This window comes from Sturnira hondurensis, unplaced genomic scaffold, assembly GCF_014824575.4.
Source record: "Sturnira hondurensis isolate 20B ecotype Veracruz unplaced genomic scaffold, ASM1482457v3 Scaffold0023817, whole genome shotgun sequence".
Taxonomy (NCBI): Eukaryota; Metazoa; Chordata; class Mammalia; order Chiroptera; family Phyllostomidae; genus Sturnira; species Sturnira hondurensis.
In genome coordinates this window covers 2261253-2284215 of record NW_028096448.1, presented here as the reverse complement: position 1 = coordinate 2284215, position 22963 = coordinate 2261253, and the positions used below count along the sequence as shown (strand labels likewise).

At 41.5% G+C, this 22963-nt stretch overlaps 1 protein-coding gene across 3 annotated transcripts in view; it reads right to left on the bottom strand.

Moving 5' to 3' along the window:
* The window catches only part of PHACTR1 (phosphatase and actin regulator 1), a 300114-nt gene that overhangs the window by 183523 nt on the left and 93628 nt on the right, over positions 1-22963 (bottom strand). For all 3 annotated transcript variants that reach the window (XM_037037890.1, XM_037037888.1, XM_037037889.1), the window contains exon 2: positions 20215-20379. In XM_037037890.1, coding sequence (XP_036893785.1) covers positions 20215-20353 — 139 coding nt within the window. In that variant the 5' untranslated portion in view covers positions 20354-20379. The remainder of the gene's footprint in view (positions 1-20214; positions 20380-22963) is intronic.

The following is a 22963-nucleotide window of genomic DNA, read 5'->3' as shown; positions in this document are numbered from 1 at the left end:
TGTTCTGCTATGGGGTAATCAAAGGGCCCAGGCTTAGAACCTGCAGCTTGTAGAAGACAGATGCCAATGTGTCCTGGCCAAACACTGGTGGGGGCTCATGGCATGCCTGGAATGGCTAACTTGGTGGATTCCCCTTTCAGAAAGTAAAACTGGGGCTGATAAAGAAAAAGGGGGGGCTTCAAGGATCAGGGCCCACCTTTATGAGCAGATCAAGGCTGAACAAATTCTGCATCTGAAAAAGAGACATCTGTTGGAATACAGGTCAGGACAACTTCAGCTTCTTATTAAATAAAACTATGTAGTGACTGAACAAAAATTTGGCCACAAGTAATGGAATACAGGTTGGTTGTTATCAAGACCTTATTCTAGAAAACAGATTCCTGTTTTGATGCTGGCAAATCCAACTATTGAACAAAAGTATCATGGGCTGGGGTTCCAGACTTCCAAAGTTTAAATCCTACCTATGCTTTTGTACAGCTGTGTGACCTTGGGGTAAGATGCTTAACCTCTCTGTGCATCCACTCCCTCATTTGTGAAATGAGAATAAAAGTACTTCCTGTCTTGTATGGGTTTGTGATAATTAATGTGAGCTAGTAAATGTAAAGTAGTTGGAAGAGTGAATGGCACATAAACAATATATATGTTGATGAACTAAGATTGAATTAGGCAAAGATGATATGTGATGACATACAGCCCAGTGAGAATATATCTTTTGTAATTATTTTGTATAAAATTAACACATACCCGTGGAAAGTCTTCCAACGCAAAGACAGAAATGTGATGATATGGCAAACCCTCCTCCCTCACCTAATCTCAGTCTCCAGTTTTATGCCCCCAGAACCTCTACACTCAAATGTCTCTTCCATATTTTTACAGACAAAATTTTATTCAGAAACCAACATTATACACTCTATCCCTTAGTTAATAATAATGTATTGAGTACTGAAAATTTGCTAAGAGAGTAGATTTCAGCTGTTCTCATCACATGAAAACCAGTGACTATGTGAAGAGATAGTCCGTTAATTAGATTGAATGTAATAATTATTTCACTATACATACATCATATTGCATACCTTAAATGCACACAAATTTTTTAAAAAAATAAAAAGGATGGAAGTAGAAGTCAAAAAATTAATAAAATTGACATGAATTATAGCAATACACACAGTGCTCTGCACCTCACCTTTCTTTTTCCACTAAACTGCACATCTTAAATTTCTCTCCACATGCGAACATGTCACTCCACCTCACGGTTATTTTGTGGCTGGATGGCACTCCATTGTGTAGAGACCATGACTTATGTAACCAGGCCCATTGATGGCTCATGTCTGTTTCCAGTTTTCTGATATCATCAACAATCTGTAACGAACACCCTTGTACACCCATCTCAGTATACTTCTGCAAGCATGCATGTAGGTTAAACTCCTGGCAATGACAATTCTTGCTGGGCATGCCCTTCCTGAAATTAGTTTTTAATCAGCATCTTCTCTTCCTGGCTCTGGAATCTTCCTCCTCGTCTGACCATCCTTTGCTGCATGTGATAAACTTCAAGGCTAAGGTAAGTGCATTTAAAATGTTGGTTACTTTTACCAAAGTGTCCTCTAAAATGCTTGCTCTCCTTCATCCGTCCACCAGCGCCTCATGACAGTGGCCGTCTCCCACTCTACTAGCTGAGACAGTGTAGTTACTGATTTCTTTTATCTTTGCCAAAGCAACAAATGAAAAAGTATCTCACTAGTTTCAATTTGTGTTTGTTTAATTACGAGTAAGAGTGATATCTTTTTATATGTATGGGGTATTTGTATTTTTCTTTGATTTGCTAGTCATATCCTATGCCTCGACAATACAGCTTGAACTGAAAATACAAACTGTGCTACTTCCCTGACTCAAATCCTCAATGGTAACTCAGAGCCTATAGGATAAAGTCTGGATCCCTAATAAGGCAAAACGGGGCCTGTGACCTGTTGTCTTCTAAGCCTCCTTTCTGGTTGCTTCTCTTGCCTCTGAATCAAGGGTCCAGTAACATCTTGCTGCTGTGTTGCCCAGTCTTCTTCAATAAAGATTCATGGAGTGACTGGTTAAGGGAATTCCAATTTTCATGTAATTCACCTTCAATAAAGAACCATTAGGAAACATTCTATTATTTCCTTGAGTACTTTATTTTTTCTCTTTAATCCTGTATCAGAGACAACTTATAAATAGTATGTCTTTTATGGTTTCTGGTAGTTTATACTGGTAATGATATCCAGACACTTTCCAGCTGGCTCTTATTAACATTCTCACTAAAGTTTACTTATTCTGACGGGGGAAAATGTTAGACTGTAAGTGGACTGTAATACTCATACCAAGAGTTTAAAATAAACTACAAAGGAAGAAATGAGTCCAAACAGAGGCCAACGATCACAACTTCCCGGAGGAACAAACTGTCCAATGTCAGAAGAGCCTAGAAAAGAGCCTACTCTCCCGTTTCGTTTCTTAGTGACACATAAATTAATTCCACTCTCCACCCCCATATCTAGCCCTGCTGAGTGAAGCTGTCACTCGCCACATCACACCACGACCCTTTTAGAAAGCAAGAGTCAAAAAAATATTGACACCCAATGTGCACCAAACAGGTCTCTGCCCTAAAGAAGGAAGTGCAAAAGAAAAAACAAGCTGCACACGCAGATATTCGTGGCAGGGGGATTTACAATAGCATGCACCCAAGGGAATTTTCTTAGTCCTCATTCAAGGGTATACGTATTGATTTTTAGAGAAAGGGAAAAGGAGGGAGAGAGGGAAAGAGAGAGAAACATTGATAGGCCGGCATGCCGTACATGCCCCAACTGGGATCAAACTCTTAACCCAGGTATGTGCCCTGACCAGGAATTGAACCCACAACTCTTTGGTGTATGGGACGATGCTTCAACCAACTGAGCCACCTGGCCAAGGCCCAAGGGAATGTTTTACAGTCATTAGGAAGGTGATTTGGCTGGCTATGAGGAAGAGTTCCACTACAACGTAACACTAAGCAAAAAAATTAAAATAAGAGAGAGAGATAATTGTATTTACACTTTGAATTCAACTACCTGAAGTTACTATGAAAGAATACATGGAAATATGCATAAATGATCGTAATTCATGTCAAAAAGTGTGTTTTATTTTCAAACTTTAATGGAATCTATTATTTTTGTTTCAGAAACATCTCTCAAGTTTTCTTTTGACACCAGATGGGGGTGCAGTTTGTGATGAGCAGGTTAAGTGACTTGTTGAGAGATTTAGTTACACATCTACGACTAGATGTGTAACACACAATGTGAGCCAACACACAGGCTCACCGGTCTTTGTGGGACCTCCAGACACTGACGTGACTGTGGCCCTCAGGAAAGGCTCAATGCTACGGCATCTCTGTGAACATCTGCCTCGCCCAGCTCTACCAAGTGGCGTTCCAGTCATTCACGCGGCAGGCGTGAAGGGTCCTCCTCATAAGGGCCGATTTTCTGATAATGAAACTTTCCAGTTGTCCATGCGTGCAATAGGGTTTTGTGCTACGACAGGTAAATTGTATAACTTTTTTTAAACATAGGAATATATTATTGTAAAATGATGGTGTGGATTGGCAGTTATAGTTACTTCATACACTTTCACAGAAACATGTGGAAATGTAATCAGCACAATGCTCAAAGTACTGCATTACGCCATCCTTTCTTGCACGCTGGGAAGCATGTAAAGACCCTTTTCACAGGTGCCCTTGACAACAACATGCAGGGGGAGCAAGCAGCTTCCTACAATTTCAGAGCATCTCATAGCTCCCTGAAAATCAGGCAATGTCAGGCCCAGCAATCAGAATGGAACGGCTTTTCAGAGCACACAAAGATGTTGCTATGCCATAGAAGAGACAGTCATTCTCTTCAGAAACTCACACTTGGTTAATTTGGGGACCAAAATAGACTAATGTTACAATAGTCTTCTGTGCCAAAATTATATCTGCATCTGAACATCATTAGCTCTCCTCTCTGACTTCTCCTCCACAAAGACTTTTTGTAGGAACTGCTTAATTATACCTCACTGTGACTCAACAGGCAAGTCCTCAGAGGCACTGCAGGTTATCACACGCGTCCTCCTTCCCCAGGTCAGACGGCCCCTCAGAGCAGGTTCTTGGTACACAATGCTTTCCTTCATTCATGCAATTTCATGCATGCCTCACACATTTTACATTCACACACTGCCCTCTCCCAACCCCCTCCCGTGCTAAGAAGAGGAGGAAGGAAAGCCTTTAAAACTGACCTTCGAAAACTATTTGATTCATGTGGGACCTCATGGTCTATCTTTCCTTATATTAAAGTTACTTATTATTTGTTTTAGTTAAACAAATCTAAATTCATAAGTGATTCATTGCTTAAGGTCATTCTTATATATCCAACAATTTATCAAGGAAACCAGTAACAACCAAATAAATCAGCCAACCAATACACAAAGTAAATCATTTTTTCAGGAAACCAGTGAATACACATCCTATAGGTATCTTTCTCTGCCTCGGGGATGTTAGCATCAGTCACTGACATAACCAAGTCCTATCTCCAATATTATTTTCTGTTTTCTTAATGAGATAAGCTTTCTGAATTCAAGTCTGTTTAACACTGATCTACCTAGATATACATACATCTTATCCTTTTCACTCTTATGTTTCAATTCAAGTCATACGTAACAAGGATATTTCCAAGCAAAGCACAGAAGCCTTTGGAGTCAGGTAGCCTTGCATCCAAATCCTAGATTTCACTATTCACTAGCCAAGTGCTCCCGAGCAAGTCACTGACCCTTCTTAAGCCTCATTATCCTCATCTATAAAACAGTAACTATGAGTAAGTAACTGCCTCACAGGACCACTGAGAGCTACATCGCAGCTATTTCAGTATTTGTCAGTTAGTAGGCACACACCTATTAGTAGTGCTAATGTGATACTATCAAGTTTATTAACTAAAAATGTCAAAGAATGCTGGAGAAATACAGGTGACCTGGATGCATGTCTAATTAAATTGCTAGTAGAGAAAGGAAAGCACAATCTGTAATTGGACTGGGTAAGGAAGTAAAATAGAGATTTGATTCAAAGGTGCCCCCAAAGTGAATGATAACGCCTTTCACAGAGTCAGGGTACTTCTGGAGGGGAAGGCTGTCAGGCAGAAAGGAGGCATTGATGTAGACACACTTATGTGGGGTGATCGTGGAAAGGCCGTGTGGAGGGCTGGCCTCGAGGTTGGACCTGCCAACAGAGGTGGGAGTCCAGGGATGCCAGGCAGACAGAACCAGCGAATTCAGTAAACTTCAGAGACACGAGCACATTAGCTGGCATAAATGAGTGCTCTGAGGACAGGGGAGGGAGAGGAGAAGAGGGGAACGAGAGCAGAAGAGGAGAAATAAGGAACAAAGAATGTGTCCAACGCAGGGAAGTGTTTAAGGAGAGTCCAGAACACTCCCCTGGCCTGCTGCAGTGCAAGGGGCAGCAGCAGGGGGTGCGGTGTCCTCCTGGAGGTCCTGGAAGTGGGGGCAGGCCTCTGGGTCTGCTGGCATGGAGCAGATGACGGGGCAGTCATGAACTTTGGAGAGTAAGATGAGTGCTAAAGAAAGGGAGAATAAATTATTGGTGGACGAAACTGTCACTGGGACCGAACTTCCAATCAAAGACATGAGCCGAAGTGCAGGAGAGGAGGCAGAAACACCATACCAGGGTTGGAAACAAAGAAATTCAATGCTGTAAAGACTCTAAGGGACTCAACTACCACTAATTAATTTAACCAAGGTGGCAGAGAGTTGAAGGCCATTCTAACGACTTCATGAGTCTTGGTGCCAATGGCTCTTTCTGCTTTCTCTCAGAAGTTAACTTCTTTTCTATTTGTAAAACAGAACTGGCCTCAGAGGCCATAGCTCCTGTCCCAGTGGCTTTGCGTAGTGTGACCACCCCCCCCCTTGCCTTGCCTGGTGCCAGGCCTGTCTTGTGCTTATTGTCCTGGTATAGGTAGCAATGGCATCGTTTTACTCTCAGAGATGTCTAGGTTTGGAAAATAAGGCATATGGCCATCCAGTTGATGTCTCTTTGTTTTTGAGCATTCCCACCTGCCACAGAGCTCCACTTCTTTCTGAAAGAGACATCACACACATTGTCTTCTCCCCCAAGAACACCTGTTCGTATATCTTGCATATTTTTGTCTACAACACAGCAAAGGAGAAACAGAATGAGGCACTTCCTCAGCCATTGTGTTCATTCACTTCATTGCAAATTTGTGGACAGAAGGAAATTAACGCTTTGGTGAATTAACTTGTCAGTACTAGGAAGACATGGGATAAACTCCAGCTTCTTGGAATTGTAGCACAGTGCGTCTCAAATGAGGCTCCTGTACCCAGCACCTAAACACCACTTCCTAACTCTAAGAGATGCTCTTCAGGGTTGTCATGCAGTGCAGGTGTGTTCAAAGACTGAAACTAAGAAATAAGGAGTCTTTATTCTTGGATGTTTGCTTTTTAATGAACTTCTAGAAAAGGAACTCGTGCTAGCTAAAACTTACATAGAACTTATTCTCTGCAAGGTACTATTCCAAGGGCTTTCCAGAATTAAGTTCTTCTTCAATCCTCACCACTTTAGGAGGTGCCAGTATTATCCCTACTTCAGATGAGGGAGCTGAGCGGTGAGAAAGAGTAACTTGCCTGGGTAACTTGGCAGCAGGGCTGCCGGTCTGGCCCTAACCATTCCCGGTATGGAGCTCCTGCGGACCTTTGAAGTCAGTGGCCAAACACACATCTAGAGGTAAATGCTGTGAGGTTTGTGTCCTTTCATAGAATTAGTTCTGTGAATATTGAGCCCCAATTCTAGCAACCACTGAAGAGGCCTGTGTAATTACTGTCCACTTACTTGTCTGAGCATATTTTATTCCTAGATGTCATATAGCAAAAGAAGATTGTATTCCATAGAAAATATATATGTAATGACTTTGAATGGTATTTGTTTGAAGCCAGTATCAATTTACTTTTTCTTAGCCACTCATTAAACAGCATCTGCCTTGAACATGGCATTGAACTAGACACTGAGATACAAAGATGAGGAAGATGTTAAACACCACTTTAAGGGCATTGAAGAAAGACATTATGAATGCCACTGTCTGTTTTTATTGATGAGCTTCCCTTCCTTCATATTTTAGCTATATTCAGATATGTCAGAAGAGGAAAGCATCTTATAATGTCACTTTTAAGTGTAGATGAACTATATGTTTTAAAACATCTGAATTATGAGTTTTCCTCCTCGGGGATCCAAAATGCAACGTAGGTGATACGAGTCCAGGCTAAGTTCAAATTCTAGCTCTGCCTTCTAACTGGAATTTATTTGGCCTCTCTAAGACTCAGTGTCAAATGGAGTTAATAACACCAGTCGGTCTGTTGTGGAACTGAAATCCATAGGCAGGGAAAGGGTCATGCATATTTCACACCCACAGAGAACTCTAGATGAGAGCAGCCACTGCTGTTGCCATCAATATGAAATTGTTGACGTACATTCTACCCTTGTTTGTCTGCTCCAACCATGAATCTGGGCTGCTCCTGTGACTTGTTTTACCCAACAGAATACTGCGAATGGGACACTTTGGCCCAGAGCCTTAAAAAGGCCCAGCAGTTGCTACTTTGGTGCTGCTGTGGGCCCTGAGCTACCCTGCTGGAGAGCACATGGGAGAAGCCATGTGAAAAGGCTCTGAGAACAAGTGGAGGGGGAGTGCAGCCTGCTCTCCCCATGTCTCCATGAGTCCCAGTGACTGCCAGTGACCCTGACTGACCCTGATACCTGTCTGTGGACACTTGGGAGACCCCAAGAGAGGCCAGCAGAAGACTGAGCCCAGTCAATCTGCAGGTCACAAGAGATAATATAACTGGGTTGTTGTTGTTTTAAGCCACTGAGTTTTGGAGTGTTTTATTACCTAGCAACAGATAACCCAAACCACAGTGCTGCCCAAATAACCTGAGATTCAACACAAACTGTCATTGAGTCTGACTCTGATAAACTGAACGATAATCATGAGTAATTATGGCAAGTTCTTCAAAGGCTGTGACCTTCTCTTGTGAACTGCCCTTTCCTCTCTCAGATCTTGGTAAACAGGAAAAAAATACAGTGGGCTGACTGGCCCACTCAGGTGCCCATAGTGTCAGGTGCTCTGCTCAGTGCTGGGAGACAAAGGGGAAAAGGCAGGGTCACTGTCACTGAAGACTTTATAGTCTTGACATACAAGCAAAGTGTTGGGAAAAGTTCACTTGGAGGGAAAACAATTACATCTTTACCCTACCTGTAGGAAGGTACTAATTTCCATAGTTTTTAGCCTGTACCATGTAATAAGAGACACTTTTTAAAAATAATCTGGGCCATTAAGTTTACCTTGCTGTCTAACCCCAAGTTGTTCCCTTTGTGGGTCATGGTGGGTAAGCAGATTCTTTGCCTGTCCGTGCTTAACCTCTTTTAAAAAGAAACCGAATGCTCCAATCACCCCAAAAGAATTTGGGTTCCAGTCAGATGCTGAAAGCTATACAGCTTGGTTTGATAATTTCTTATTAAAATCAGATGCTAAATGGTGCATCAATTATTTGCATGTTTGTTTTTCCTAATCATGAGGACTGTCACTGCTGAAAAATGTGTGGAATATATTTATTTGGCTTAACAGCCACTCTGCTGATATTTGTTTTCCTTGGACTGCCAAAGTCATATTAAGGAAATTTTGCAGCTTGACACAGTCCAATAGTCTTAAACAAACAGCACCTCCCTCAAGCTCATGCAGCCTTTCGGTGATTACTACGTAGTTCTCCATGTCCTTTCTAGCCAAATTTCTAGAAAGAAGTCTGAAATCTGCTCTCTTTCCCCTCCTCTACTCCTCAATAGGATGCTTTGTAAACCCCAGAGGTACAGCTTCCCTGATACCGTTCTGCCCAAGCACACTGATGACAAGTTGTCACTGAACCCACCAGACACTTCTCAGTCCTTCCCATCTTGTCAGGACCTGGCAGAGGGGGCCCTCCTCCTTTCTTGAACTCTCTCTGTTCTGGTTAGATGTTCCTGGCTTTTCTTCAAACTCTCCTGTGGGCTTTGTCTGCCTTCTTTGTAGGCTCTGTTGCCTCTGCTCGCAGCTTACAGACCAGCAGTCCTCAGGGTGCTGCTGCAGCCCCTCTCGCTTCCTACTTCACGTGCCCTCCTTAGAGTTTTATCCTATAACCTCATAGATGTGTTGGGTGCCCATGACTTCCAGATCTGCATTTCCAGCCAGACCTGCCCTGATCCCAGTTCTCTATGTCCAATGTCCCCTCCATCTGTGATGTCACACAGCACACAAAAGCCGGCACTCCCCAAAATAAATGATCATTTTCCCCACACACCTGCTCCCCTTCACTGTTCCAGATGTAGTGAGTGGTACCTCTCCGCCCACCCAAGTGCTCAGCAAGAAACAGAAGAGTAGCTTTTTATTCTTCTCTCATCCTCCACATCCAATCTATAATCAAGTCATGCTCATTCTGTCTCATAAATATCTCCTGCATCTGTGCACAGTTTTACGTTCCTAGTGTCAGTGGTATAGTCTAGGCTATCTTCACCTCTCCCCAACATTATAATCAACCACCTGCTAACCAGCTTCCTTTTTAGCAGAATCAGTAGGAACACAATATTCTGTTTGCAACGAGGTGTCCTCTTAATTCTATCACAAGGAAGTTTTCTCTCACTCTAGACACATATATAAAGAAGTAGTTATATAAAAACTTGAAACAACATTGGGCACCTCTCCTAACCCTTCCCCATGATATAGAGTATCATCTTGTAAAAGGCAAGTTCCCTGATAGCTTCCTCAGGATCCTGCATTAGGATAAAGCCTAGACTTCCTAACATGCTGTGGAAGACCCTTTAGGGGCAGACTCTTGCCCACCTCTTCATCCTCATTTCTCACTACCCTTTACTCCTCCACTTACAATCCTTTCCAAACTATACCGTCTTTTTAAGTTACAGATGGCCAATCTCTCTTCTCTCTTCTCCAGGCTCTCTCACATTCTGTTCCTTCTACCAGGAGAGAAGGCTCTCTCTCACATTCATTCTCTAACTCCTTGATTAAACATTCACTTCTCTAGGAAATCCTTGCTGATAATTTGACACTCAGTTGGGTTTGCCTCCTTGGCCTTCTTGGAGACCCCTGAAGTCTAAAACCTAAGCTCTGACCAAGTAGACAACATTACTTTGTTAGCTTAAAAAAGGAACCTCAGGGAGTATTAAAGTTAGCGTACAGAGGCCCAAATCAGCTGCCTCCCAAGCATATGTGTGCTTATTCACGATCACCAATGTTTTCAACCCATCAGTTTTATCTGCTTTCCTGAGTGGGAAGAATATAAACTTCCAGCTCAAGGGCTGTGCCAGTGATGGTCCCTGGGTAAGGGGCAATAACCCCCTTTATTAACAGTCATCTTCAACCTCATGCTATAAAAGGAAGTCTAGAAAAGCCTTGATCCCCTAAGCCTACCTCAGGGGATCAGTATTCACTAAGAATTACAAATGCACTCCTCCAATCACATGGCATACTAGGAATTCCCAGTAGAGAAGCATTAGGAATGTGGGATTAGCAAGGGGACCAACCATCTTGGACACTAGGAACAGAGTCTTCCTAAAGACCCCAAAAGCCCATCACACCAGGTCCAAAGGAAGAATCCAATTTAGACTGCCTTTATTATCCAAAAGGTTTCATTTAAAGGGGAATAATTCTGGAGGTGGGCTTCCCAGGAAGGGAATCTTAAAACCCAGTAGTTGCTAGAGTCATCAGTTATTCTGGATAAACTGATGGAAGAAATAAAGGAAGTAGAGTCTGGCCTTGAGGGAAAGAGGCTGCCAGGAACTAGCTACCAGGTCAGGATTAAGGGTTGACTCTTGTTCCATTGGGATGTTTTGGGGTAAGCAGAACCTGCAGCAGAAGCCAATGAGGCAGAGGGGCCAAATGAGAAGGCCGGAGCTTCATGCTCATGTGAGTACCTAAGAATCTCCTGCACCAATACTGTGTTGCACAGAAAACAGTGGACAAAAGCAAATAGACTATTCCTGGACCCTGTAATACAAGGGGAATCCTAATCTAGTTCAGGCCTGGACCTTCATTATTACTAGTAACTGGGTAGGGCCACCACAAGCAAAGGCTGATGCTCACAGGTTCCCAATTGTGTGGCCTGGTAGGGGAATAGGCAATCAATTAATCCTATTTGAAAGTTGGTGCCTTATTACAACACTTTTATCTTTGTTAGGTGGGTTTGCTAATATCTGGGATGAAAGTTTAAAAAGCAACCTTTGATTTTCTATGAGTCAACTAAATTGCAGTATTTTATTTGCCTAAGAATATGATGGACTGAAACATCCCAATTTGAGAAAATAAAACACAGAGAATCTTTCCAAGAAAACATCAATTCAGCAATTAGTTGAATGTTAAAATCAACAGGGAAAGTTTTTTTTTGTTTCTTGATTAAAAATGGAAAATTGTATCAGCACAAAATTTTGCAAGTAAATTATACAGGTCTTTGCTGGTAGACAGAATCATTTAAGTACATTTCAAATAATGCCCTGACTTATTTTTCCACCTCAGGAACCCACTGCCATGGTTGCAGTCTGTGTTTTGTCTCCACTTTGAAAGTCACTAATTCAAGGATACAGCTCTGTACTCACAAGCTCCTGCCCTGCTAGCTGGCTTTGGTGTCTGCAGCTACTGACCATTGTTAAATTCTTTGATCTCTCTTAGGAAGGGAGGCTCCCAAACTCATTTTATGAAACCAGAATTATCCTAATTCTAAAACCAGATGAAGACCCTACAAAAAAAGAAATAGGCCAACATCCTTGAAGGACATAGAGACTAAAACCGAATACAGTAAGATTATATATTACTGTATATATATTACTCATCAAAAAGATTATATATTATGATCAAGTGGGATTTATTCCAAGAATGCAAGGTTGGTACAACATTCATAAATCAATAAATGTGATTCACCACATACACACAATGAAGAAGAAAAACCACATGACCATATCAATAAATGCAGAAAAAGCATTTGATAAAATCCAGCACTGATTTATGATAAAAACTCTCAGCAAAGTGGGATTAGAGGGAGCACATCTAAACATAATAAAGGCCATGTATGACAAACCCACTGCCACCATCATACTCAATGGGCAAACACTACAAGTGTTCCCCTTAAGATAAAGAACAAGGCAGGGATGGCCACTCTCACTTCTCTTATTCAACATAGTATTGGAAGTCCTATGCCACAGCAATCAGACAAAAAGAAGAAATAAAAAGCATCTGAATTGGACAGGAAGTGAAACTGTTTTTATTTGCAGATGACATGATACTGTACATAAAGAACCCAAAAGATCCCACCAAGAAAGTACTAGAACTGATAAATGAATTCAGCAAAGTAGCAGGATACAAAATTAATACCCATAAATCAGTTGCATTTTTACAGGCCAATAATGAACTAATGGAAAGGGAAATTAAGATAACATTACCACTCACAATTATTTCAAAAAGAACAAAATGCCTAGGAATAAACCTAATCAAGGCTATAAAAGACCTGCACTCATAAAATTATCAGACACTGAAGAAGAAATTGAAGAAGATACTAATAAGTAGAAGCATATACCATGTTCCTGGATAGGAAGAATAAACATCTTTAAAATGTCCATACTGCCCAAAGCAATCTATAGATTCAATGCAATTCCTATCAGGATTCCAATGATGCATTTCAGAGAACTAGAGAAAGTATTTCAAAAATTTATATAGAACCACAAAAGGCCCTGCATAGCAACACAGACCCTGAGAAAAACGAACAAATTTGGAGGAATCATGCTACCTAATATGAGGCTATATTATAAGGCCATACTAATCAAAACAGCATGGTACTGGCACAAAAACAGACACATATATCAGTGGGACAGAATACAGAGCCCCCCAAATAAACCCACACCTTTATAGTTGATTAATATTCAACAAAGTGAGCAAGTGCATACAATGGGCTAAAGATAGTGTATTCACTACATGGTGTTGGAAAAATTGGACAGATATATGCAGAAAAATGAAACTAGACCACATTCTTATACCACATACAAGAATAAATTCAAAATGGATTAAAGACTTAAATATTAAACCCCAAACCATAGAATCCTAGGAGAAAACATAGGCAGCAAAATATCGGGCACTGCTAGTAGCAATTTTTTATTGGATATATCTCCTTAGGCAAGAAAAACAAAAGAAAAAATAAACAAATGGGACTACATCAAACTAAAAAGTTTTTGCACAGCAAAGGAAATCATCAAGAAAATAAATAGACAGCCCACAGAATTGGAGAATTTTTTGCTGATAAATCTGATATCCAAAGTTTATAAAGTACTTACAAAACTCAACACCGAAAAAACAAACAATAGGATTTAAAAAATGGACAAAGGACCAGAATAGACACTTCTTCAAAGAGATCACACAGATGGCTAATAGACAAATGAAAAGATGTTCAATATCACTAATCATGACAGAAATGCAAATTAAAACCACAAGGAGATACCTTGTGAGATAGCCATTTCACACCTGTCAGAATGGCTATCATCAATAAATCAACAAACAACAAGTGCTCGTGAGGATGTGGAGAAAAGAGAACCCTTTTGCAATGTTAGTGAAAATGCAGATTGGTGCAGCCACTGTGGAAAGAAGTGTGGAAATACCTCAAAAAATTAAAAATGGATTTGCCTTTGGACTCAGTGATCCCACTTCTGGGAATGTATCTGAAGGAACCCAAAACACTAATTTGAAAGAACACAAGCACCCCTATGCTCACTGCAGTGTTATTTACAATCACCAAGATATGGAAGCAGCCCAAGTGTCCATTAATAGATGAGTGTATAAAACAAGTATGGGACATTTACACAATAGAATACTACTTGTCTACAAAAAAGAAGAAAATTTTACCCTTTGTGACAGTGTGGATGGATCCGGAGAACACTAGGCTAAGTGAAGTAAGTCAGTTGGAGAAAGACAAATACCATACAATTTCAATCACAGGTGGAATCTAATGAACAAACTGAACTAACAAAGAAAACAGGGACAGACTCATCGATGGAGAGCAGGATGACAGCTAGTGGGGGAGTAAGGGTATGGATGCTGGGGGGAGGGGATATAAGGGGACACAACGGTAATGGAAATAAGTACAACAAAGATTAAATTAAAATAAAAACAGAAAAAATAAAATAAAATTCTTCGATATCTTTGAAACTTAAAGTCTCTTGATTTTTCTAATCCATCTGAACCCATTGGACTTTTCCTTTCTTAGCCAATTTAAAGCTCAATGCTAAAGTGGATTGAATTGTGTCCCCAAAATGTCATTTCCAAATCCTATCCCCCAGTACCTGGGAACCTGATGTTACTTGGAAATAAGGTCTTTACGGATAGAACTATGTTAAGGATCTCTGAGTGAGAAGATCCTCGTTTATGGTGGATCTTGAACCCAATGTCTGGTGCCCTTCCAAGAGAATTGGAGAGGCCTGAGACACAAGTGAAGACAGAAGCAGAGATTCCAGTTATGCCACAAAGAACATTAGTGACTGCCCAGCAGCCACTGGAAGCTAGGAGAGAGGCATGGGACAGATTTTCCCTCAGAGTCTCCAGCCTGGAGGAACCAACTCTGCCAACACCTTAATTCCGGGCGTCCAGCCTCTAGAAGTGTGAGAGAATAATTCTGCCACTAAGTTTGTGGTGATTTGTTGCCCCTCTTTTTTTCTTTTCACCCAGCTGGCAAACTCCAGCCCCGGATAGACTCAGCTATCTGCTTCTTCCATAGCTGCACCTGGACAGCCAAAGCCACTACAACAAGTCACCGGTGCAGTGTAGCCAATCCGAAATGGGCTTAACTCTGCATCTCTGCCTCTTCCCCTCCCTGGGAGGAGATGACCTCTCCTATTATCCAGGGAAGCTCAGCCACCAGACAGAGTCACTCTGAACTCCCCACCTACCTGCCCTGCAGCCAGCCCCTACTTCCCTCCACTTTAAGGGAGGTGTTCATTACTTCTCTGATACTAACCCTCTACGTGGGCTTTACACCCCACCACTCCTAACTTCTCAGCACCCTTACCTGATCTCTTTCATCTCACATATTTTCTAACTCTTTTCTCTCTTGGATCTTTCACATTGGCTTGTCATGCTTATGTCTCTTTCATAATAAAAGGACAACATATCAAAAGACACACAGCCCCCTTCCAATCAAATCGCACACACACAAGCCCCTATAGACACACGTTTCTGCCATCAACTGTCTTTGTCCTATCTCATTTCCCTACTTCACAGTCACACTTCCCGAAGTTCTATCCTTATTTTTCCCTATTTCCTATTAATTTTTCACTCCACACTAATCTGGCATCTATTCCCAAATAATCCTCCAGAGAGCTTTTGCTAAATCATCAATGACCTCCAGTGGATCAGAATCACTAGAGCCAATTGGGCATTTTGTGTACATCACTTGACTTCATAGCACTGAACACAGTTAATCATACCTTCCTTGAAACATTTTCTACCCCTGGCTTCTATGACACCACATTCTTCTGGTTTTCTTTCCACATCTCTAGCCTCTGCCCTTTATCTCCTTTCCAGGTTCATCTTCCTCCATCCAGTCATTAGTGATGATATTCTTCCTTTGTCTATTAGACCGTCTTCAACTCTCTACTCTATACTTGTTCCCTAAGAAATCTTAACAAGGTCACCACTCTAACAACATGGGTATGCAAATGGCCCATGCTTTCATATCAAGCACAGACCTCTTCTTTGCTTTCCATATATTCAACTACCAACTTTGGCTATGGCAAAGTTAACTCAAACACATACCAGAACTTGTAGTCTTATCTCCCCCTAACTCTCACCCTGCCCCTACTCCTCCAAACCTCACTTTCTCAAAGTACTCATTCCAGGGAAGGTCACCACCACACAACCCTAAGCCAACATGAGTATACCAACCGTGACACTTTACTTTCTCCCTCCCACATCTGCCCTGTCAATAAGTTCTACTGCTCATTCCTTATAACAGCCCCCAAATCCATCCATTCCTACCACCAAATGTAAGTCAAAGTCACTGTCACCTGCACAATGACCTCCTAGCTGGTCTATCTGTTCATTCACACTCTCGTCTAATTTATCCTACAGGATGCAGGCCCAGTGAAGGTCCGATCTTTGGTTATCTCTCCAGCCTCAGTCTTATTCCATACCACACTCCCAACTCTCCCCTCTGCAGCCACTGGTCTGTCCTGCTTTCTCAGAGTGCTCACCTTCTCCTACTGCCGGGACCCTGTGCAAGTTGCATGGCTGAACAGGATGCTCATTTTCCAAATTCCTACCCACCTTCTGATCCCAGATCAAACCGCTCTTCCTCACGGAAGTTTCTCTGATCCTTCAGACTGAGTCAAGTCTCTCTCATTTTCCTGGGTTCCTTTCTCTCACTGCCTTTTTCATAGCTGTGACCTTACCTTTCTTCTTGTGATTTGATCATCTGCCTCTTCAGCTACACTGTGCAGACCACAAGATAACTGACAAGGCCTACTTCTGCTCACAGTTACATTCCCAGGGCCAGGTACTGTTTCAGCATGTGGCAGGGGCTCAGTAAGTTTTGTGGTTATTGTTTTCCTTCAAGGCTGTAGGTATGCAGGAAAGCTTACACGCACAAAGCAAACTTTGGCACATTGTAGATTTGCAGGGCCGACCCCTGTATCTTAGGGTTTTCTGTTCAGAGGAAATAAAAGCATAACTCGGTGGCATCTCTATAGCTTACTCCTGCCAGGTCTACTTTAAAAAAATAAATACAGTCCTTATTTTCGAGAAATGGGGATAAGATGGCTGCAGTTGATTATTTGAGGAGGCACTGCCTGTTCTATTTCGGAGGGGATATTATCATCAGTTTTTGATCCTGGGGCAGGTGTAAGGATATACTGTGGTCATCCATTGCCAATTCCAGAAAAGAAGTTGGGCATCGGGCTCATTGCTCCCCAGGGGCTGGGCGGAGCCTCTGAAGGTAGGCTGAAAAGCTCACCAAGATCATCCCCATAAGGACCTACTGTTTTACAATGTGTCCTATGCATTACTGCTTTCCTGCTACTGACATGTGATGCACAGATGCTCCTGAGAGAAACTCTTTGTCCCATAGAGCTTTAACCACCATGCAGAGCTCAGTCTCTGGGTCTTATTGCTGAAGGTTTTTTAAGGACATGGGCCTTCAGCTTGGAATAGAAAGGATGAATGAGCAGCATGAGATACAAAGATCTGCCTTTGAAAAATCCACAGAGTAGCTGTTGATGCTGAAATTGAGGAAAATGTTGAGATCATAATTTTCTAATATAGTTTTCTTATTGCTATATAACTTGCAGAGCAATACTTCTGGGTGTATCTTTGAAGGTGTTGCATATATATATATATATATATATATATATATATATATATAGGCACACGTGTCCCATACCTTGAGTTATAGTAAAACTACAGTATACCTTATTATGGCAAGTTATAAATCTAATTCATTGTGGAAAAAATCACAGGCCAAGTATGCACTGTGTAATGTAATTTCCAGTGTTCAAAACAGCACATGATTTTAAAAACAAATACATAATACAAATGCAATATATGGACTTATTCTTTGTATTTAAAATTGTGTACATAATCATACATATAAAAGGACATATACACACACATATTCAAGATAAATATATGCTACCAGCTAAAACTGGCCAACCAATAAACATTCTTACAATCAATTAATCTTCTTGTGTATTTAATATTTGACTCTCAGCCACGCATAGGAAAGTTTGTAATTCAAACAATATGTATTGTTTGAACATATATACAATTTATGTTGACAACATCCTTTCCTCGTCAATATTTTTCTCCTTTAAGGTAAAAACTAGCACGTCTCTCCTTTCCAAAAATAAAAAATAATATTTCTGAATCCAGTTAAGTATAAAGAATACTACATTGTAAACCACTGAGTTAAAAAAAAAACAGAATAGTTTCAGTTACATCATGAACCCATCCATCCATTGCAATATAAAAATATTCCATAGTATATCCTCCTGCTTTTCTAATTCAGAAGCTGAATTTCTCTTAAAAAACAAAAAACTACCTACAAGTATCCTATTCAGCTGCCAATTTAATCAGTTTGGCCATAAAAATCCTAAGAACTTGCTAAGAATAGTTAAAAATAAGAATGATTAAAGTTACAACTCTGCCTGTCATGTTTATAAATTCTTTCTCCCCAAAGAATTTTAAATGAAAGTTTTTTTCAGAGTTGTTATGATTCATGAGTAATTTGATGCATTGTATTTGCATCTGTCATAGGACAAGTTTCCCCAAATCTTGAAGAAGTCAGCGTAACTGATCAGGTGCCTTTCAGTGCGACAAGCACTGGAGCTTTGCCTGCAGCCTTGCCAAACGCATCAAGCAAAGCTCCTGATTGGCCAGGAAGAAGTGCTTCTACCACCTCATTACACACGGAGCCATACTGATAAATGGGAATTATTCAAATGTATATTTCTATCCTAAACCATTTTTCATAACAAAGTCAGGAAGAACATTGTAAAGGATCCCGTTGAATCTTTGCTATCATTTTGTTCTATAAGTAGTGCTTATAGAATACTCCTTTTTTCTTTTTTTTTGTTCAAGTGTTTTATGCCTCACTTTGCTTAAAGAATGTATTTTATTTAGATTTCTCTACTCCAAGGCAATGGTCTGAGTGTCCTTCCCCTTGTCATCTCATGGCACAGGGCATTCAGAGTTTCACTTGCTAGTAAATCTGTCAGTAGGGTTTGGGAATGCGTGAGTGACCTCCATGTGCACCTTCACAGATCGGTCCAGCGACCAAGAGGCTGGAGAACGCATCAGGTGACTGGATACAACCAGAGGGGCGACAATTTAAAGATGAATGGAATTCAGAGGTTCATTCTCATCTCAGGAGTTAGCAGATGGCAGCTGGGCACTGGGACTTTCATCGAAGAAACAGCATCAGAACATAAACTGGGGACATCTACCAGGAGGACTGTTTAAGATTTCAAGAATTTTGCAACTTCCCTATGTTTGTTATTCTCTTCCATTCTCCCAAAGTAATTGGCATTATAATTCCTGGATGTGTGGGATAGTGTTCAGGTACCAGAAGCAGATTATCTTCTATTTCATAGTTAGTCTGGGGGGGGGTGGGGAGGGAAAGGGAGAGGACCAAAAATAGAGGAGGTGACAAAGCTGAGGAGGACAGTGAGCAGGTTGAGCTTTTAGGGCATAGAGGGAGAGTGACATAAAAGTGCTGGAGGAGGCCTGGAATGACCGGGACACATAATTAATGAAATCAAAGCAAACAAACACAAAGAATCTGCCCAGCTCTTCTATCATCTCTTCTAAAACAGGGGGAAGCCAGACCTCTTTCACTCTACAGTACCCTCTGCACACTTTTCTCACATAAAAATTAACCACATAGGGTGCCATATACACTCTATACAACTTTAATTTATGTAAGGTACAATTCTTAACCCTGTCTTATAGATGGGGAAACTGAGGTCTTACAACTACTAAGCATCAGAGCTGGGACTAGAACCCAGGTACTCAGACTTCAGAATCTCTGCTCTTAACACCTCAGCTGTGCTGACTTGCCCTGAGTTCTTCTGCTGTCCACTAGACTACAAACTGCATAGTTATCTTTGTCATCAGTGATGCTTCATTTCTATCCTCCCGTATTTTCCTGCCATGTCCAGGAATCACTTGTTCAAGACTCTTCCTCCACGAACTAACCTATTCTATCTGCCAACAACTACACCTAGCTTACTTCTGCTTTGTGTTGATTTTTACTGGAGCAGTGAAAATAGGGATGCAAAAAGAAATGGATTGTCAATGCTAGAGCAAAAGCATTCAATTATGGAAAAGGTGGAGTTCTAAGTTCTGATATTTATAGATCACATAAAAGTGGTGATTCTTTGATTAAAAAATAACAGCAACAAAAAACTGAGACATAAGAAAACACAGAATATAAAAGCCATTTTCTATCATATGGAATAATTATTAAAAACAAGAGCAATTTTAAGGTTTGATTCTTCTCCCCTTTGATTCCAGCAACCTATAGCAATTGAAGTCTACTAATCAACAAACAGAGTTGAAGTCAACAAAAGCTCATTGAGAAATGAAGGAAAAATAATCTTACCTGCAGACGTGTGTTTGAACTTTTCACTTTTCTTCTTCCTCCATTTCCAAGGCTTGAAAATCCTTCCCAGGTTGGCAAACTTACTCCTCCTCCGGATGGGTGGGGTATGGGTACCTGGGACAAGGGAGTCAGAACGCATGGCCGCCAGCCTCTCCACTTCCTCAGCTTGTTTTTCCCAAGAAAAAGATGGAAATAAAGAGAGAGAGAAAAAGTGTTAAAATGGGAGCTTCACAGATGGCCAACGTTTTCCATGGTTACAGATAACAGAAACCACATGACTGAAGTTCCGTTTCTCTTTTTGTCCTTTGAAATGGAAGTCACACCAACATGTTCTACAGGCTGGAGACAGTTAGTCAAACCCTAGGGATATGGAAGACCTAACCGTAACTTAGAATTGAGAATGAGGAGGAGAAGGAAGAAGAGAAGAAGTGAAGGAGGAGGAGGAGGAAGGTGGGGAGGAGCCCTTCTCACACACCAGAGACTTCCCATAAGGCAGGGAGGGGGCAAGAGAAGAGTCAAATGACAGTGAGTGTAACTACTGGCCCAGCAATTTCTCAAATAAGACTTGGCAGATACAATCACTATAACACCGACTGCTGAGAAAAGAGGGAGAAAACATTTATCAACTGTCTATTCCAGTGCCAATGTCTCCACCACCCACAACTCTCCTTCCTACTACCCTGCTTTACCCGGACCCACAGAAGTGCTGGAATCTGTTGAGTGTGTGGCTCTATCTTAGAGTTACTCACCGATTTTAGATCAGTTGCTATTTGTTAGATTTTATAAAGCCTCAATTCCTCCAGTTATTTTTGGTTCTGTTTTAATTTTTGAAAGAAGACTCTTAGAAACTGAAATCCAAGAGTGACTTTAGAGAGTACCTAGACTAATCCCAATAACCTTACATTTGAGGTCATTGAAACCTGTGGTGCTTAGCTGGGACCCTTCCATTAAGGTCATAATCACCCTGACCTCTTTTATAACTTGGAATGAAACAAACTCTTTTCCATCTTACATGAGAATTTACACATCTCATTGAGGTAAATATACTTGAATTTTTAAGACAGGAATAATCAAAGAAAACCACCTCCTGGGCAAAATCAAGGGGGTGGAAGGGACTCACCTTTCCAGAAAGTCAAATAGCACCTAGAGCTGGGGCTGATCCAAAAGCCACTCCATTAGACCTTTCACACTGTCTTTCAGAAACATCACTGGGACAAGCTGTCCTGGGAAGCTCAGTCTCACAGCCTGGCAGTCTGCCTGATGTCATCTGAAATGGTTTTAACTCAGGAGATTCACTCTTTCAACAAATACATTTGGAACCTCTACCATGGGCAAGGTAGTGTGCTATGGTGATGGACGACGACAGGCTAGTGAAGCCTTCTGGCATCAAGACTGACAGGGAGGAGATGAATTTGAGAGATGTCTGGAAAGCAAAGTCCAGGGGACTTGGTGACTGATTGGGTAGCCTGATGGAGGGGAGGCAGATAATTCCTCATACTCAGATTCACGTCAATGGAGTGGCACCCTTCATTCATGGGAACAGGGAACACGGGGGAGGTAAGGTTTGCGGGTGAGGGCAGCAACAATTTGGACATGATGCATGGTGGTGGTACTGAAAGCCTTTGACTACATGGGTCAATGCACTGGTAGCTCCTCTTTTGAACCACTGTATTAAGTAACTGCTTAGTACTGTGCCAGATGCTGTGATCATTTGGGGGCAGACACACAGAAGAAGTGGCCATGGCTGAGCACAGAGTCTAGAGGAGGAGACAAAGGGCTCAGTGTGTAAAACTGCTGAATCAGGAAACCACATGAAATGCAATGGCGGCAAAGAGGAGAAAGTGACCGGTTCTGCTTGGCCATGCTGGAGAAGACAACAGGGACATAACATTTGGCCAGATTTTGAAAGAGGCGGAATTGTTGCCCCACATGGAAGAGATACAGAAATGGATCCCTGTAAGGAGAGCAGACCCATAAGGAACAGAGAGGGCTGAGAGAGTGTGGCATGTCCAGAAACAGCAGGAGACGGCGACCTGTGAGCGCCGGTTACGTAGTGAGGCGAAGAGCAGTGGGGCGAGGCGGTGGCTGGAGGAATCTGGAGCCAGATCAGGCAAGCTTTTGAAAGATTTTCTTATGCATTTGTATCCAATAAGCAAGGGGAAAAGAAGAGAATTTGAAAAGGGAAATTGGCATTTTTATGTTCAACAAATATGTATCGAGTGCTTACTTTGTACCAGACGCTTAGGCTCTGTCAGTAAACAAACAGATAAAAATACCAAGTTGTGGAGCTTACAACTAGTGAGTATGGTGGGGAACATAAAATAAAAATGAAACTAAGTAAACTGTAGAGCATGTTAGAAGACACATGCTTTGGAAGAAAAATAAAAGACAAAGTGGATCATGGCAAAGGAAATCAGGAGTGTGTAGGGGAGAAGGGGTCCAATATTAAACAGCCTGACTGAGAAGGTACACCGTCAGGACACACTTAGATTTATTTCTAGGAATATTATTGTAATGGCAATGGGAACCTGAACCAATGTGCGAAGAAACAACTGACAGAAGCAGTAAGGAGGAAGCCACTGAAATGGCCATCAGGGTAGTGACTAGAATTCAAGTCGGGCAGGGACAGAAGGAACACAGAAGCAAGATGACATTCAACTGATCTCGAAAACTTCCTATATAAACATGAAGGAGGACAAGGAAGCAAGAGAGGCAGAAGTTTTGCTGCTCATGACTGGGTAGATAGGGA